The sequence below is a fragment of the Seriola lalandi genome, unplaced genomic scaffold (genome assembly GCF_002814215.2).
Source record: "Seriola lalandi dorsalis isolate HSWRI2012SDOR001 ecotype SW California unplaced genomic scaffold, Sedor1 jcf7180002054581, whole genome shotgun sequence".
NCBI classification, from domain to species: domain Eukaryota; kingdom Metazoa; phylum Chordata; class Actinopteri; order Carangiformes; family Carangidae; genus Seriola; species Seriola lalandi.
In genome coordinates, this window is record NW_019525134.1 from 3438970 (window position 1) to 3458068 (window position 19099).

A 19099-nucleotide genomic window follows, 5' to 3' on the forward strand; every position below is an offset into this window, starting at 1 on the left:
ACTGCAACTCTTTGTAGGCCATTTCTGTTCAACTGAACATGTTTTTTTCCTTTTCCCAAAGCTCCAAAACTTAGGGATCAATCCGGCCAACATTGGCTTCAGCACCCTCACCATGGAGTCGGACAAGTTCATCTGTGTCCGGGAGAAGGTGGGCGAGCAGACTCAGGTGGTGATCATTGACATGGCCGACCCCAATACACCTATCCGCAGGCCCATCTCGGCTGACAGCGCCATAATGAATCCCGCCAGCAAGGTCATTGCACTTAAAGGTATGGCAGAGTATTGGCATTACAGAAGCCACATTTCTCTAATTCAGTGTAGGTGTTACCTGAGAAAAAGAGAGAGGACTACATTATATTACTTCAGTGTTATATTTTATCTAAACCCCTGTAAGGGGCCTGCAGCATTCAGTTCTGACATGTTTGTTTAATAAAGCAACATTATCCATTTAACAATTAAGAGTATTTCAAAATATTTTCATCTGTTTATGTCCATACACATCCAGCTATTTTAGTTTTTCCACTATGAAGTAGTTTTTATTGGCCAATTTGTATGTTTTTTCCAAACATTTGTCCTGTAAATATTCAAAATAGCATATTTTTATTCTTTTTGTTCAGCATCCATGATTGCTTTGACTTTTTTGTTGTTTTTGTTTTTGTCTTTTCTATGTTCTTTTTTTTTACTTTACTGCTTTCTTATCTGTTTGCAGACGGTGAGTTGAAATTTAACTACTTAACTGTGGAAGTAAAATCCTGTTTTCAAGACAGTATTTATTTGACAAATTGTACACCTCCGAAATGATCCCATTCAGTAAAAGAATATCTAGAAAAAAGAATATGAAGTAAGCATACAGACTACATTGATTAAAGATAACATGACTGCATCTACCATTTTGTGCTACTGGACTATTTAAACTCAGGTTTTGGTACAGTACTCTTAAAGCCTGTAAGTTATTGGCCTAGTCTTAAGTCTTTTCATATTTTTAACCAATATCTGGATAATTCTTTGGAACATTTTCCACATCTAGGCCATTGAAAATATCTCTTCGTAAACAGGATTTAGCTTTCATAGCCTTATAGCTTGCTGGCATCCATCATCTTTATTATATGTACAAGTGATTTAGAACCCATTTTACATGTGGTAATACTATGGGTGAAAATAATTTCATTTTAATTCACATGTCTTCTCAATTTCCATTTTGAAATCCATGTCTTCTTTCATCTGTGTGGAGTTGTAATTACCCAAACCTGTTGTTTCACTTGTTTCCCAGCTGTCTTTCATGTTTATCAATTAAATTTACAAACTTAATTTCTTACGGTTCTCTGTGCTAAAGACTGAACATTAGCTTTTGCTCCTACTACTAGATAATTAATAGGCTAACTTGTAAGGTGTGTGGGAAGTCTGATAGCATCTGATAGCAGCATTGATTTGATTTTACATGTTCCCGATGTTATCCCTCTATCACAAGTAGTCCCAGACGAGGAGTGAGCGGGGTTGAGAACAGACTTTGAGTTACCCATAAAGCTTGAATGTCAGGTTGTGAAAGTTTGAAAAATAGGTTTCGATTTGATCGCCATTAAGAGTTAGGGAGCACTTGCTTTTCAGCAGATCCAAGAGCCCAACACTGTTGTGTATCCATCTGTCTGTCTTCAGCTCTTGAGCCTGCCCCTATCCAACTATTAGAATAACATTTTATGAGTCAAACAAGTTGTGTCGGATTTTTGACTAATATATCTCCCTCTGGTCACAGTTTGACTGTTATGATGTCTAAGCCCCCCCCCCCCCCGTCCTTCAGGTTTTCTTTTAAAGTGACTATATGGCTTTGATTGCTTAAAATGAGCCTTAGGGCATTGATGTGACCACATGGTTTATCCCAGCTAATTTGACTTTATTGACTGTGGAAACCACTAACTAGTCTTGAAAACAGCAGCTAGTTTTAATGTTTTGCAGTGAGGAATTAGCAGGTAGTAACAGGTAGAATGTAATTTTTGTTCTGTTGTTGCCGGGGTGTTAATGGTAAAATAAATTTTGACAGTGTGTGTTTGTGTGAAACTACCTTTCCTCATGTTAAACATATTTATTAAAAGTAGTCAACCTTTAACAACCTTTCTTTGCTGACTGTCCTCTCTACTGAGGATGTGGTACAATGTGCAGTTATAAACTGTGTGCTGAACTTTTATAGAGTTCTAGCTCATTGCTGACAAACATGTGACATCCAGACCTGAGCAGGAGTGAGCATTACAATAGCTGCATTACTGCACACTACGCTGCCAGGGTAAATGTTACACAGGAAACACATGAGGTTCGTCGCTTTCAGTTTGTACTGGTTAATAATGAAAAATACAAAGACTTTTTTTTTTTTTGAAGTCATTGACTTCATGCTGCAAAAAAGAAGACAGAGATCACCACAGTTTGAAGTCCTAACTAAAGTACCTGTCTCTTCCTCACTAGTTATGCAGCGTAAAGTCAGTGTAGACCCTTCCTCCCTCTTTCCACTGCCACTGTCTTCCCTGCTCAGTCTACCATTATGATGATTCTCAGCCGACCCTGTCATGTGACACAGTATCAAGCCTTGACCTTTTCATGTAACCACGTCTGAAGGATGGACACAATGCGCACACACACCTCCAACAACTGATCATTGTTCAATTAAAAATCCCTTTGCTTGCTCTTTTAAATTTTGGCTGCTGCTGCAAGTGGTCCATTCGCCACACCGCTTATTGTTCTCTGATTCCATGGCTCAGTGATGGCAAAATGATCTTGACAGTTGTGCTAACGCATTGGTCTTTGCTTTTTCTCACTTTGTTGATGAGTATTCAATAATGAACAAACAAGGAAGTCACACTGCTTCATAATAAAGCTTGAGCTCACTAAATTAACCCTAACTAATAAAACAAAAGAAATGCAGGTGAGTGAACCTTTTTTGAACATTTAGCCTCTGGTCTGTTATCCAGACGTCACAAAACATATTTAACTTCAATTGTAGATAATCAACCATAATCATTATTGGAAACCTTTTCTGTGACTCTTGTCTAAAAGTGCCCCTCCCCCTTAATTGTGCGTCTACGTCTATGTTCAAGTGTTTGACTATTTGGCTCAGATGCAGATGTGTTGGCCTTTTTTGTGAGTTGTTTGTTTCTTGCTTCTACCTTCTGTCTGCTTTGTTTCTCTCTATGAAGGCTGTTCATTTGATGGGGTGGGCCACGTAGTCGGATATAACGATACATGACACATACTGAGTGCATTTATTTAACATCTTTAAGGAGCTGTGATCAGTTTAGTTAAATGTATATATTTTGATTTTTACTTCATAATGACTTGTGCTGAAGAAGAGGTATGCATGTATTCAGTCATTCTCACTCTCACAGACCACAAGGTGCACCTGTTACACTCTTTCTCTCAGTTTTGGTCACTGGATTGTTCATTAAGTTAATACACATTTAAAATAACATTCCACTCCATTTACTTATGATTCAATATTTGGCTGGCATTAGGCAGCTCTTCAATTATGTGTTCTTATTGGCCTGCAAATTCATAATGTAGCTTTTAGAATAGAAAAATTGACTTGCTTGAAGTACACATAATTTATACAGTGACACTTTGTGAAGCCTCCCAGAGGTCAAAATTTGATCCACTTTTTCTATGCCTGTCTCACTACACTTCATACGACACAATTTCCGACTACAGCATGTATGGCATCCCCTATCTATCAGTCATGGTGTCGTTGCCTGATGACCTCTGTGCCATGACTACCAATATTTCAAATTTGAATCTCCCTTGTCTATTAAAATTTGGTGTTCTCGTTTTTCCTATAAATCTGTTTGTGTGTGTTTGAAGACATCCTGTCAGAAACTATAACATACTCCTGGGGCCCGGCTCCTGTCCCATTTCTCCCCCCGCTCTAGCCGCCAAAACCCTTCAGATCTTCAACATTGAGATGAAGAGCAAGATGAAGGCACACACCATGACGGACGATGTTACCTTCTGGAAGTGGATCTCCCTTAACACAGTTGCACTTGTGACTGACAATGCTGTCTACCACTGGAGCATGGAGGGTGACTCACAGCCTGTGAAAGTCTTTGACCGGCACTCCAGCCTGGCAGGCTGCCAGATCATCAACTACCGCACTGACGCCAAGCAGAAATGGCTCCTGCTCATCGGTATCTCAGCCCAGGTAATTTGCTGCTCCTACCAAACATATTGAGCTCAGTGGTTTGGAATTGTAACATCTGAAACATGTCATCACCAGCATTAGCAGTAGGTAACAGTTTGCATTCATAAGTAACCACAGAAAAGAAGTTTTACCAATAGCATTGGTTAACTGGTTAAGTTTGTTTTTTAAATTTTATGTGTACTTTGCCTTTTTCAGCAAAATCGGGTGGTGGGAGCCATGCAGCTCTACTCTGTCGACAGAAAAGTGTCTCAGCCCATCGAAGGCCACGCTGCCAGCTTTGCCCAGTTCAAGATGGAGGGAAATACAGAGGAGTCTACTTTGTTCTGCTTCGCTGTCAGAGGCCAAGCTGGAGGAAAGGTAACGGATGTTAATGATATGACAGGGGAAACGAGTGTAATTAGCATTACCATATGAAAACCTCCCTGAGTCACTTTTTAACTTCAATTTTCTCTCTTGGCATAGTTGCACATCATCGAAGTCGGGACCCCACCAACTGGCAACCAGCCATTTCCAAAGAAAGCAGTGGATGTGTTCTTCCCTCCAGAAGCCCAGAATGACTTCCCTGTGGCTATGCAGGTATGTTTATGTAATTAAACACCTGGCTCAGACAAAGCTAAATCTGTAGCCTGATAGATCATAAACTGCCATTCATAGAAACATGTAAATGATACACATTAACTGTGGCATCTGCACAGCATCTTTACTTGGGAAAGTAAATGTATTCCCTGGCTTCACACTGAATCAATGGCTTTAGGGAAAGCATTGTGTTCATCGACTTTGACCTGTAGCTCCTAAGGATAAAACTAATTACCTGTCTGTTATTCATCTTCTGTTTTACATTTGTCCTATTGTGTTGTTGAAGACGCTTTCAGGCTGTTTAAAAGTGATCTGAGAAAAAAAGCCTTATTTACAGTTTTAAAGCAACATATTTTTTATGTTTTTAATATAATTAGATTAACAGGCACAAATTGTATTTTTTTTTCATCCTTGGCAGATAAGCTCCAAGCAAGATGTGGTTTTCCTTATTACCAAATACGGCTACATCCACTTGTATGATCTGGAGACAGGCACCTGCATCTACATGAACCGCATCAGCGGAGAGACCATCTTCGTCACCGCTCCACATGAGGCCACCTCTGGCATCATCGGAGTCAACAGGAAGGGACAGGTAAAAATGTCAACCAGTGCTCACCGTGTGTGCTCAGGGAAATGACATTGATCTGTATCATGGCTGCTCAGTCTTCTTAATGTCAAAGTATAATTTTACTAATGAAACCAAATATACATCCTTACCTCTATCACACAGCCACAGCAGAACCACGTCTTAATTGATTACCCCTTATGTCATCATCAATCACATGTCTAGCAAATCTGACACATGTTATTGAATGTAAACAAGCGCAACATCAAACATCAGCAGTTGCATGGGGTAATAACAGCGTCTCCATGTTTGTCTGTCATCATTAGGCAAGCCCAGACTTTGCCAGGAGGCATTATAAATAATCCAAAGTGTAGCGTTTCACACAGAGAGGGGAGAGGGTTGTGTCTTACTGCTTTTGTAAAGCTGAACCAGAGAGGAGAACTGGATCCAGCCAGCTGATGAATAATGTTCCAGCCTGGCCACACACCACATGAATTATTAAGTGAAGAGAGGAAAGCTGATCTGAAGCGATGACGGATCTTGCTGTGCGCCGTGGCAGTGAATTGCATATGTGTATTTGTGTGTACACACGTCACATGCACACAAACACATACACAGAGGCATTGGTCTGAGAGATAATAGGCCACTGTCTAGGCCTCTCAGTACCTACAGTTGAATAGGTCAGTTACCAACAATATTGGTAATGTGATAACAAGAAATACGTCACCATGATACTTTTACCATAATTCTTTTAATCCACTGCTGGTCACCAAGCAGAGCAAGGGGCTCACATAAAGAAAAGCTAACCAGATGACTGGAAAGTCAGAAGTGGATTTTGTCTAATGTTTTCTCATATTTTTGTTCCTGGTTTGATCGGACAGGCAGAGCAGTAAAGAGCGCATCAGAAGGCGTTGACTATGTAGCACCAAGTTGTCAAGATATGTGTTATTATGTTACTCAGGTCAAAGTTAATGAAAGGCAAACAATTTGAGAATGAACTTTCTGAAAATGAATAAATAACTCTCACTCAATTGCATGGGCATCAAGTGGAGTTGGTTACAAATGTGTTTACAGAACTAAATGGTGGTTAACCACAGGGGTGTGCTGTCCTGTCACTGTAGTGAGGAAAAATCAATGCAGTCACAGCCCTACTCTGCGGTAAAGTGTTAAGATGTTGAAATCATGGACTGACATGAAAATGTTTTTTTTACCCTAAACACTATTAGATTTCTTCTGACAAGTTAGTGTCTGGTATCTATTTGTATCTATTCTATTTCTCCTGAATTGATCCCTGTAGTTGTTATGAAGTCTTTTTTCATTGGGAGCTGTGGACTAAGCAGTACCATTTTGTGTGTTTGAGTCTTGTGCATCAGGATCTCTGATACTATGACTCAGACTGGGCAGTGTGTACGTGTTAGACCTGGCCTCACATTGACACGTAATGATGATTGCTGCAGATGAACTGCTGCACTTAAACCAAAGCAGGACAAAGGAGGGAAAGGAGTGAGAGAAAGCAACAGAGCCAGAGAAGAAAAAGGGCCCACCACCATTAGCACATGATGTGAAGTGGGAGGTACAGCCTGGTGCCCTCAATCCTCTTAATGCTGGTGCTCCCGTCCAGTCAAATCTCCACCTTATCTTCCACGTAATCGGCATGACAGAGACCTGTGATGTCTGCCGTGTGTGTGTGTGTGTGTGTGTGTGTGTGTGTGTGTGTGTGTGTGTGTGTGTGTGTGTGTGTGTGTGACTTGATACTGCAGCTCATGTGTCATTTGAAGCTTGGTGCTCTCTTGTTAAGAACAGCTGTGCTGTCAGGTTTAACTGTTTTTTCCATCAGGTTCCAATCAATATATTTAATTAAATGCCATATTTAAATTTTAAATACTATAAGAAATTGAAAGGTTTCACTAAATGTATTTACAGCCCTGTATTTTGACATTAAAAGATTGACCTGACTGATTAGGGGATTTTCTAAATCAGCATTTAGGCAGAAAATGTTAGGCAAGGCTTGTGTCAGTATCAAGTCCTTGCTTGTTTTCATTCACATATTTCTGTTAATAATCATCCCTGAATTTAATATCAGGCTTTTCATCTCTTTTTTACACTGCATCCTCCTCCCTGTATCCACCACCACACCTACGTACTAAGTAGAACACAGAATCTCCATAGGGACCTATTTTTACTCCTTCTTTTCTGTCCATTTTCTATTACAACTACCTCCAATTAGTCCACCCACATCATAGTAAGTAAGTGACCCTGCTTTAGTGGCAGGAAGAATGAGGTCTATTCACCCTTGTTAAAAGCTGGGGTACTGACCTGCTGGGCTTGTTTGTAGAGGGGCCAACACTGCCAGTCTTTCTCCTTCGACCCCTCCCCTCTCCTCCATCCTGCTCTTTCATTCAACTCATTCTCTTCTCTCTCTCTCTCTCTCTCTCTCTCTCTCTCTCTCTCTCTCTCTGTTGCCAGATCGCTCACAAAAGCCATGCGTTACACTGACCCGCTAATAATACATTTGCATTCAGCAGCCACAACCCAAGGCCAGACAGAGTTTAATGGAGTTTAATGCCGTTGCCTGCAGTTAAATTCCGCTGAGCTTGCTCACTCTAATTTCTGGCTCAGGATGTGAATAAGGAATGTGTTGATTAATGTCAGCATCGTCTAGATGTATCTAAGATGAATTAAGATAAAATAGATCATTCATTATTTCCAATCCAGAGTGGCCTCTCTGGTTGGCCTTGCTAAAGGTTGTGGGGGAGGGGATAGAGGGGCATAGCATTAGACCAGCGTATATGATAGAAGAACATGAGGGCAGATGGTTTACAAAAATAACACGGCTGGTATGGTGATATGATATTCCTTTCTGGAGTCTGACAGATTGACTTGGAAGCAATATGTTGTTGTAACTCCACCTAATAGACAGACTTAAAACCAGAAGTTGTAGTAGATAAAACTGAACTGACTACAAGCAAATACAGTACAAGTAAATGTGGCATTTTTCATCAGATTTATGCAAAATCTGGCAGCATGATTATCCTGTGTTAACCTTATCGGGTCTCTAGTGCTCTGTACTGAATTGGTCTCTGTATTTCCCTGTAACACAGGTGCTGTCCGTGTGCGTGGAAGAGGAAAACATCATCCCCTATATCACCAACGTACTGCAGAATCCAGATCTCGCTCTCCGCTTGGCTGTCCGCAACAACCTCGCCGGTGCTGAAGAGCTCTTCGCACGCAAGTTCAACAACCTGTTTGCCGCTGGCAACTACTCAGAGGCCGCAAAAGTGGCTGCCAATGCACCAAAGGTACTCATGGGGTTAATCAACAGGTCTCACACATAGTCTGAATAAAAATGTGATATAAGATCCACATGCCTTTCTAGCTTTTGTATTTTATCAGTCATTTAGATCTGTTCTCACCTTCAGTTGACCTTTCCCCTCTCAGGGTATCCTACGTACCCCAGACACCATCCGTCGCTTTCAGAGCGTCCCGACTCAGCCAGGCCAGACCTCCCCCTTGCTGCAGTATTTTGGTATTCTGTTGGACCAAGGCCAACTCAACAAGTTTGAGTCCCTGGAGCTTTGCAGGCCCGTCCTCCAACAGGGACGAAAGCAGCTTCTGGAGAAGTGGCTGAAGGAAGACAAGGTATTGCAGATCTCTATCTCAGCCTCCACTCACAGGAAGAGGTTCTTCCTGAGCTGCCCGTTTGTTTACATGACTTCCTATTATCTTGGATCATGTGAGATCATCGTTATGTAAGGAGTTTGTGAACTTTCCCTTAGAAACCGTACACTTGGGTGGCGCAAAGCTGCATAGTGGATTGGGGCTGTGATGTCATATCTTTGATTTTTCACTGATTTTATATTTAACATGTAATATTTTTTGTATATTGTGATATATATTATGTTTTTGTAGTACATACGTTTACCATATTTGCTATACATTCTCTTTATTTTGGCATTCTCTCCCCTTGTATTTTCATTGTGTATTTGTTCATGTTTTATTTACTTTTCTTACATACATTAAAATAACTTGTTATATATATATATATATATATATATATATATATATATAATGTGTATGTGTGTATATTCAACTTGAATGAAAAGAAAGGATCAGATATACATAAAATGCTGCCTCTATAAATATAAGCATTTTCACTGTATTATTGCTTCTTAATAAAAATAATCATATCAGCCCATATCTGAGAATATATGTGCCAATACCGATATATCTGTAATAGGCCAATATCGGCCAATAAAATCGGCTCTAATATAAACAGCCAGATTTTTCACAAATTAAAGGGTTTCGTTTTAAAATAGTTCTGCATTGGTTCCGATGCTGATGTTACTTGTCCCTCTTTTCAGTTGGAGTGTTCAGAGGAACTTGGTGACCTGGTGAAGGCAGTGGATCCCACCTTGGCTCTCAGTGTTTACCTCAGGGCCAACGTCCCCAACAAGGTCATTCAGTGCTTTGCAGAGACTGGTCAGTTCCCCAAGATTGTCCTGTACGCCAAGAAGGTATGTCTGTCTGGCTGAGACAGTAATCAAGCTCTTTTAATTTTGCTAAATCCTGTCACTTACGTTAATGATGATGTTAATGGTTTTTTTTGTTTTTTTTCCCCAGGTGGGCTACACTCCAGACTGGATCTTTCTGCTGAGGAATGTGATGCGAATCAACCCAGAACAAGGCCTGCAGTTTGCCCAGATGCTGGTCCAGGATGAAGAGCCACTTGCTGACATCACACAGGTCAGAGGAAGGAGGGAGGGATTTCCAGTGATCCATCAAGAATCCATTGATGTTTTTATGAAGTACTTTCAAATTATAAACAGATAGAGGTTCTTGACATTTATACCTTACTCTTATTGAAACTGACAGATTAGTGTAGTAGGCTTAAAAATTGATTGCCCTGCAGCACAGGGTGTGTTGGGTTGTAGTGTTTGATGTTTGAGTAAGACCTGACGATAATTTCCTGAAAAAAAATAAACTTTGCGACCTTGCACATTCCAGGTCTGCAGTTAACAAGTCGACTCTAAACTTTCCTTGAAATTGGACAAAATATTTGACTGAGTCACATGAGACACCAACAACTGTGAAGCTCAGCTATCCTGTAGTATAAAGGAAATGCAGCTCTTGCTTTGCTTCCTGCCACTGCAGACTCTCTACACTGCAATTGTCAACTGCTGACACAGCTTTCCTTATTGCCTAAAGTGCTGTACTGGCAGGTAACAGGAATTTTAAGAATAAAACATATTGCATCAGAGGCCGTCTTCGATCGTTGGAAGAGGAAATGTGTTGTATTCAGCCAACTTCCACTTTAAATCGTAACTGGTCTTAAAGTTTTAGAGAAGTGTGTGGTCTTCTTGCATCTCAATCCTGTCAGTGATGCAGAACTCTAGGAGACTGTGGCAGGAGTGTTGCATTTATGTTTGTGTTGTTTAGTAATAGCTGTAGTGCAGTAGTACTTTATTTATTACAAAGAAAGGTTTTGACAAGTAATATTCTTGTCAGCGTTGTAGCAGTTACACAAACATGGTCTCTCCTTCTCGAGAGTGGTGTGACAATGTGCCTCTGTGTCTCTGTCTGTCCAGATCGTGGATGTATTCATGGAGTACAACCTGATCCAGCAGTGCACCTCATTCCTCTTGGACGCTTTGAAGAACAACAGACCCTCAGAAGGACCACTGCAGACTCGCCTGCTGGAGATGAACCTCATGCATGCTCCACAGGTGAACACATGCGCTCATACTTTACTAAAAGGAATTCGATTAATAAAGCTGGGAACCATTTTTCTAACTTTTTAATTTCTTTGTGTCATGGGTGCAGGTTGCCGATGCTATCCTGGGCAACCAGATGTTCACCAATTACGATCGCGCCCACATCGCCCAGCTGTGTGAGAAGGCTGGACTCCTGCAAAGAGCACTGGAGCACTACACAGACCTGTACGACATCAAGCGTGCTGTTGTTCATACACACCTGCTCAACCCAGAGGTAGGTTTCAGTTCCCGACTGAGGGGAAATTACATTAAAAATAGTCTATTTTTCTTTCTTGTCAATTTCTTATTGCTTTTTGAAGAATTTGTGATTAACTCCACTGTAGAAACAACCAATGACTTCAACTTAAATTTCCTCCCGTTCTTTCAGTGGCTGGTGAACTTCTTTGGCTCCCTGTCAGTGGAAGACTCTCTGGAGTGCCTCAGGGCCATGTTGTCAGCCAACATCCGCCAGAACCTGCAGATCTGTGTCCAGGTGGCTTCCAAGTACCATGAGCAGCTCACCACACAGGCTCTCACTGAGCTCTTTGAGTCCTTCAAGAGCTTTGAAGGTGAGAGCTCAAGCTTCATAAAGGCAGACTGCTCTTTTGATATTTGAATATTTTATGTAATCTATAATCCAGACAATATAAATGTTTTTTTTTAAGTACATAGACACTGATGGCATTCTTGGTCAGTCAGAGAGGCAAAGTATTGAAAAAGTAGCTAATACAGACCTTAAAAGTTAATGTTTTGTGAAATGGGACAATTCACCTAAGTATTCCTGTATTCAGAGTAGACATTAGATTATCATTTGACTTGTCTCTCAGTTTCAGTTATCCAGCCATCCGCCCACATACTTAGATAGATGTCCCCTAACTATCTGTTAGACAAGTAGGTCAGAGCAGAGGCAGGACGATCAATAGATTGTACAGAATGTCCTGGAGGTAAATTAGTGCAGCTCCTCTACTATTACTGAAATAATGGCACATAAAGGTTAATTAAGAAAAAGAAACTGCAGTCAAGGAGCTACGTTTTAATGTCGATTTTGGATTTATTTTTTTTCCCCGGATGCATTACTGATCCATAATGCTGCCATTAGATTGCTGGAGCTGTAGACATGTACGTCGTTTGGGGCTTTATACAACTGACTGTCTTTGTCTCTCAGGTCTGTTCTACTTCTTGGGTTCTATTGTGAACTTCAGTCAGGACCCTGAGGTTCACTTCAAATACATCCAGGCCGCCTGCAAGACGGGCCAGATCAAAGAGGTGGAGAGGATCTGTAGAGAGAGCAACTGCTATGACCCTGAGCGCGTCAAGAACTTCCTCAAGGTAAAGCCGCAGGGACAGCTGCAGTGATCAAACACTGACATTTAACAGCTCTTTTCCTCCTGTATCTGGGCCTTTGTGTCATTTATTATTCCCTCTCTGTTTCAGTCTGTATCTTTCTGTTCCTGATCAACACTTCTGCTTTATTTGTTGTTACATGTTACAACTATGACCATTTTTCTGAATTTTATTCCATGTTAAGGCAAAACATGCTAACATGCTACATGCTATTGCAATACAAGAAACGTTCACATTTTGACCCTTCCCTAGAAATGGATTAGAAAATTATTACAATCACCAGCGGATCCCCAGCAATTTGTGTACAGGCATATAAATACACGTGTTCAACCAACCTTCCTGACAGCAGTCAATTATATTTTGTGCTTTTCCCCATTGTCTTTGGAATGGCAGGACATTAATCAGGTAAATCTGTCCCTCCTCACAGTACAGGACATCTCCTGTTGTCTTTTTTTTTTTTTCATCCTTGACCCTGAACTAGGCACAGGATTGAAACTGGGATTTGTATGGAGGTGTTTATTGCTCGTACACCACAATCCATACACCCACTGGGGTGCACCAGAGATCTTTACATAGACTTAATCATTCATTGGATGTTTTCTGTATGACTGCAGTTAATTGTGGACAATTCCAGGCTCCATATCTCCATAATTGAGAACAATTAAGACATTCAAAGTGTGTGCGTGTGTGTTTAGTGTGTAGTCCCGTAATACAGGGTCTCCGATCTGTGCAGCATGTTGTTCAGTAATATTGAAAAGGTTCACAATCCCAGTTTGTTAATCCTGTATCAGTGCATTGTGGTACAGAGGACTAGTGGTCAGTGCTGCCTCATGGTTTCCTGACAACTTGCAGCTCTCTCCCTGTTAATGAGTGAGAAGCTACTTTAGGATATGTAGAGGTGTTGTTCTGTGACTCTAATGTGAAACACTAATTCAGCATCTAACCATCCTCTAGACGTCCATTTGTTGTAGTGGCAAACCTTTTATTTTGTTTCCTCCCTTGATATTTTATCACGTCATTTTTGAAGGTTGATGTAGCTGGAAAATTACTAGAAAAATTAGTATTGAGTATTTCATTACCAAAATAGATTAGTTCTACGTGCCGTGGTAAAAGAATCACCCCTGGTGCATCAGGTTTGGTTGACGTTTTGTGGTTTGAGTTGAGGTGTTGATGTTGGATAAAAGATCTTGCTGACTGTAGTCGCTCTCCCTCCGCTCTGTGTGACTAACAGGAAGCCAAACTCACCGACCAGCTGCCACTCATCATCGTCTGTGACCGATTCGACTTTGTCCATGACCTGGTCCTCTACCTGTACCGCAACAACCTGCAGAAGTACATTGAGATCTATGTTCAGAAGGTAAGGCAAATTCACACATTCAAATTACTGTCACGGTGTATCCTTACATTACAGACATAAGCTAATGAGAGGGATTGTTTGTGTTTCAGGTGAATCCTAGCCGTCTGCCTGTTGTGGTCGGCGGTCTCTTAGACGTGGACTGCTCAGAGGATGTCATCAAGAGCCTGATCCTGGTTGTCAGGGGACAGTTCTCCACTGATGAACTGGTCGCTGAGGTGGAAAAGAGGAACAGGTGCTGTACTATTCCATATAAATGTTTCAGATCAATACATGTTTGTAAGGAGTATCAAGAGATGACAATGCTTTTAAAATAAAATTGTTAATAAAAAATTTTTTAAAAAGCTACAGTAATCTGAATTCAAGGTATCAAACCTAAAACTGATCCCAAAAAAAACCTGTCTGTTTGACCTGTGCGTCATCCTCATCTGAGAGGTGATGTTGGCAGTCAGAGTGAATCTCTTTGTTTTTCAGACTGAAGCTGCTGCTTCCTTGGTTGGAGTCTCGTATCCATGAAGGCTGCGAGGAGCCCGCCACACATAATGCCCTGGCAAAGATCTACATCGACAGCAACAATAACCCTGAACGCTTCCTGCGGGAGAACCCGTACTATGACAGCCGCGTGGTGGGAAAGTACTGCGAGAAGCGAGACCCCCACCTAGCCTGTGTGGCCTACGAGAGAGGACAGTGTGACCAGGAGCTGATCAATGTGAGGATGAAGTTTTGTACTTGTATCTTAGTATTAGTCCACCTTCTTTTCTTGCTGTTCATCATTTAACTGCCTTTCCTATTGTAATTTTTCTTTTTTTTCACATCAGGTCTGCAATGAGAACTCTCTCTTCAAGAGCCTGTCTCGCTACCTGGTCCGTCGCAAAGACCCTGAGCTTTGGGCGAGTGTGCTGCTGGAGAGCAACCCCTACAGGAGACCACTGATTGACCAGGTAAAGTATAAACGAGGCATGTTCCATCTCATTCAGTCCTCGTGCCTGGTGCTTTTCTAATCCTCTGTCCCCTTGTATCTGCTCTCAGGTTGTACAGACAGCACTGTCAGAAACCCAGGACCCAGAGGAGGTATCGGTCACAGTCAAGGCCTTCATGACCGCAGATTTGCCCAACGAGCTCATCGAGCTGTTGGAGAAGATTGTATTGGACAACTCTGTCTTCAGTGAACACAGGTCTTTAGCAGTAACATATTAAAATAAAACAGTTTTCAAAACCATATTGCAAAATTGAAGTGTGCTCAGTGTCCTGTGTCTTTGCTTTCCCACAGAAATCTGCAGAATCTGTTGATCCTGACAGCGATCAAAGCTGACCGTACACGTGTGATGGAGTACATCAGCAGGCTAGACAACTATGACGCTCCTGATATCGCTAACATCGCCATCAGCAATGAGCTATTCGAGGAGGCCTTTGCCATCTTCAAGAAGTTTGACGTCAACACCTCTGCTGTGCAGGTCTGTCATTAGCTCTTAAACAGCTATGCTAATACCTTATTGACCGAAGAAGTGTTGATCCTCCATGTTTTTTCTTTCTGTCTCCCTAGGTGCTGATCGAGCATATTGGCAACCTGGACCGGGCCTATGAGTTTGCAGAGCGCTGCAATGAGCCAGCTGTGTGGAGCCAGCTGGCTAAGGCTCAGCTACAGAAGGGCCTGGTTAAGGAGGCCATTGATTCCTACATCAAAGCTGATGACCCCTCTGCATACATGGAGGTTGTACAGGCTGCTGATAAGAGTGGTAAGGAGATTTGTTGAGCTCAAGCAAGAAAAGATGGCAGAGAAAAAGAGCAGCAAAGTTGGTTGACATTAAGGATTATTCACACCATTCTGCTTCTTAATTGCCAGCTACAAAATTCTTTAGATGGATTTCCAAAACTTTGCAGAGCATGGTGGGAAAGAATACAACCTGACTTACTGTGGACTGATCAAACACTACGAACAGAAGGCAGAGTTTTAGAGAAAGCAAAGCAGTCAGTTTTTTTGCCATTTTAGTTGAAATCAATCAATACGGAGCACATCGGCTTTGTTGTGGAGTTTGTCGTTTGAGTTTTGTCATCCAGGAGTATTTGCTGACAGTTGCAGCTAGTGCCGCAGTTTTTTTTAATTAAAAGTATACACTATCATCATAAAATGTAGTTGACGCAGAATTGCAGATGTACCAAAAGAGAAAGGGATTCATGTGAAAACACCAACAGCATAATATCAATGTCCATGTCCATGTGTTTCAGGTAACTGGGAGGATCTGGTCAAATTTCTTCAGATGGCTCGTAAGAAGGCTCGTGAATCCTACGTAGAAACAGAGCTCATCTTTGCTTTGGCCAAAACCAATCGCCTGGCAGAACTAGAAGAGTTCATTAATGGACCCAACAATGCTCACATCCAGCAGGTTAGCCTCACTCTCATACAGTCCTCTGTCAATCAGCCGTCAAGTCAACAAAACAAAACAGTATCTTATAACTGAATCTGTTCTGCAGGTCGGTGACCGCTGTTATGATGAGAAAATGTATGAGGCAGCTAAGCTGCTATACAACAATGTCTCCAACTTTGGTCGTCTGGCTTCAACACTGGTGCACCTCGGGGAGTACCAGGCTGCTGTGGACGGCGCCCGTAAAGCCAACAGCACCCGCACCTGGAAAGAGGTGTGCTTCGCCTGCGTGGATGGAAAGGAGTTCAGACTGGCCCAGATGTGTGGTCTCCACATTGTGGTGCACGCTGATGAGCTGGAGGAGCTGATCAACTACTACCAAGTAAGAAGGAATTAAAGGCATTTTTGTGTGCAACTTCAACAACTTAGCCCACATACATGAACACACATAAACACACCCCCCCACCCCTCTTGTATCACAGGACCGTGGTTACTTTGAGGAGCTGATCACCATGCTGGAGGCCGCCCTTGGCCTGGAGCGCGCTCACATGGGGATGTTCACAGAGCTGGCCATCCTTTACTCCAAGTTCAAGCCCCAGAAGATGAGGGAGCATCTGGAGCTCTTCTGGTCCAGAGTTAACATCCCAAAGGTCCTGAGAGCAGCAGAGCAGGCTCACCTGTGGGCCGAGCTGGTCTTCCTGTACGACAAGTACGAGGAGTTTGACAACGCCATCATCACCATGATGAACCACCCAACAGACGCCTGGAAAGAAGGACAGTTCAAAGACATCATCACCAAGGTACAGTTTCATATGAGGTCGAAACCATTATATTTTTAATAACATGTTGTTCTTATTATTATTATATTTTAATTATTTTTTTACAAGCTATATGAGTATGACTGCCTGTATCAATCTTTTCAGTTGGAGTTACACTAAAGTTGTAGTAGTAAAACATATGATGTATGTTACTACAGTCTAGTTTCTCTGGTTTAAGTGTGACTTTATGATCATTATAAAATACTACAATATAAAAAATTATAATCAGCATGTCTCATATTACATTATATTTTCCCAATCCAATGTTTATCTTTGTTAAATGATTGTTTGTAAGACTTTGTTTCCTCTTCTCCCTGTGAAGGTGGCCAACGTGGAGCTGTACTACAAAGCCACCCAGTTCTATCTGGAGTTTAAGCCCTTGTTACTGAATGATTTGCTCATAGTGCTTTCCCCCAGACTGGACCACTCCCGCGCTGTCAACTTCTTCAGCAAGGTACAATTTAATCTCTTGTAATGATAAAGGAGTATTATGGAAATGTCCTCAGTTTGTCAGGATTGTGATGATGGTGATGATGATGATGATGATTGTACATGTGTGTTCACAGGTTAAACAGCTGCCTCTGGTCAAACCCTACCTGCGGTCAGTACAGAACCACAACAACAAATCAGTCAATGAAGCACTTAACAACCTTTTCATCACAGAGGAGGACTATCAGGTGAGATCCTTTGACAGCACCACAGTATTTTATTAAACCTTTTATATCTCAGAAATGTCAATATTAATTTTATTTGATATTCATGTCACTCATGTTAGGCACTGAGGACATCAATAGACGCCTACGACAACTTCGACAACATCTCGCTGGCCCAGCGCTTGGAGAAGCACGAGCTGATTGAGTTCAGGAGAATCGCTGCCTACCTCTTCAAGGGCAACAACCGCTGGAAACAGAGTGTGGAGCTCTGCAAGAAGGATAAGCTCTATAAGGTGCCAATAATGGTTCATTAGCCAGTAGTTTTCTCGTGAATATTTCAGATGAACGGCTTAAATTGACTGAGACTATTCCTGACCCGTCCATGCTCCGTCTCCCTTGCAGGATGCCATGCAGTATGCGTCAGAGTCCAAGGACACAGAGCTGGCGGAGGAGCTGCTGTCCTGGTTCTTACAGGAGAACAAGAGGGAGTGTTTCGCCGCCTGCCTGTTCACCTGCTATGACCTGCTGCGGCCTGACGTGGTGCTGGAGACAGCCTGGAGGCACAACATCATGGACTTTTCTATGCCATACTTCATTCAGGTCATGAGGGAGTACCTCAGCAAGGTGGGTCGTCTGTGATCTTTTCAGGCTGGAGTTCAGTGATCTGAGGAATGATTAGGTTTTGATATAAATGCAGGCCATATATATATATATATATATATATAGCTTTGTACCACTGCTGTCATCCTGTCAGAGAGGATCAATACAAGGGTCACAGTTTTTAAAATATACAGTGGTTTTCTTTTGAATCAAGTCAGTATCAAACATACTCAGAATCCTGTCCGATGCCCTTCTGTTAACCATCTTGTTGAGTTTTCCTCCTTCACCTTTTTTCTTTAATGGGGAAATATTTTTAATTTTCTTCTTCTATGCTGCACCTCTTCTCTTCCAGGTTGATGCGGTTAAGGAACAGGTGAAAGTTGAAAGCTCTATTTTTGATCTCAGACTATTTACCTTGGAAGACTGCGGCCTTGAGTGTGCATGGTTTTAGCTGTACCACGCATTACACTCTCACTTCGACACAAGTCACTGAGGCATCTCTCAGGCTGACACAATTTAATTGTAGGGCAACGTGGTAAATCTGCAAAAAAAACTGTAGCAGTCTGCTGCGTTAACAGCATTAATATTATTTCTAATGAACTGAAGTAAATATAATACTTGTCATGATGACCTTGATGACCAACTACAGTATCTCTTAAGGAACCCCTGAATATATTATTTTTATTATAACTTTAGTCAAGAAACATGTGCAGATGAAATTGGCTTCAGGATGGGACAGTGATGAGGAACAAGTGAGGAATAAGATGATACTTGCAGTAGATGAGAAATGATTGTAACCTAGCTAACTCACTTTGTGTGTCGACAATGTGAATATAAGGTGTGTGTTGTGCCACTTGTTAAGTAACCACCCTTCGCCCCTATCCCCTGTTTTAAAGAACTAG

General features: G+C 41.7%; 1 protein-coding gene across 2 annotated transcripts in view; it reads left to right on the forward strand.

Annotated features, from left to right (window-relative positions):
• The window catches only part of cltca (clathrin, heavy chain a (Hc)), a 32889-nt gene that overhangs the window by 9327 nt on the left and 4463 nt on the right, over nucleotides 1–19099 (forward strand). Inside the window, exons 2-29 of one of the 2 annotated variants that reach the window (XM_087177108.1) lie at nucleotides 62–269; nucleotides 3906–4174; nucleotides 4370–4531; nucleotides 4637–4750; nucleotides 5169–5342; nucleotides 8417–8614; nucleotides 8754–8954; nucleotides 9677–9829; nucleotides 9936–10058; nucleotides 10901–11038; nucleotides 11136–11300; nucleotides 11454–11634; nucleotides 12231–12394; nucleotides 13641–13766; nucleotides 13856–13998; nucleotides 14238–14472; nucleotides 14582–14704; nucleotides 14793–14938; nucleotides 15034–15217; nucleotides 15307–15499; nucleotides 15990–16147; nucleotides 16236–16508; nucleotides 16609–16926; nucleotides 17267–17398; nucleotides 17511–17621; nucleotides 17720–17890; nucleotides 18000–18221; nucleotides 18550–18716. In XM_087177108.1, coding sequence (XP_087033234.1) covers nucleotides 62–269; nucleotides 3906–4174; nucleotides 4370–4531; nucleotides 4637–4750; nucleotides 5169–5342; nucleotides 8417–8614; nucleotides 8754–8954; nucleotides 9677–9829; nucleotides 9936–10058; nucleotides 10901–11038; nucleotides 11136–11300; nucleotides 11454–11634; nucleotides 12231–12394; nucleotides 13641–13766; nucleotides 13856–13998; nucleotides 14238–14472; nucleotides 14582–14704; nucleotides 14793–14938; nucleotides 15034–15217; nucleotides 15307–15499; nucleotides 15990–16147; nucleotides 16236–16508; nucleotides 16609–16926; nucleotides 17267–17398; nucleotides 17511–17621; nucleotides 17720–17890; nucleotides 18000–18221; nucleotides 18550–18648 — 4884 coding nt within the window. In that variant the 3' untranslated portion in view covers nucleotides 18649–18716. Of the gene's footprint in view, nucleotides 1–61; nucleotides 270–3905; nucleotides 4175–4369; nucleotides 4532–4636; nucleotides 4751–5168; nucleotides 5343–8416; nucleotides 8615–8753; nucleotides 8955–9676; nucleotides 9830–9935; nucleotides 10059–10900; nucleotides 11039–11135; nucleotides 11301–11453; nucleotides 11635–12230; nucleotides 12395–13640; nucleotides 13767–13855; nucleotides 13999–14237; nucleotides 14473–14581; nucleotides 14705–14792; nucleotides 14939–15033; nucleotides 15218–15306; nucleotides 15500–15989; nucleotides 16148–16235; nucleotides 16509–16608; nucleotides 16927–17266; nucleotides 17399–17510; nucleotides 17622–17719; nucleotides 17891–17999; nucleotides 18222–18549; nucleotides 18717–19099 lie in introns of those variants that run through there. The other variant, XM_023418321.2, reaches the window with a different exon arrangement.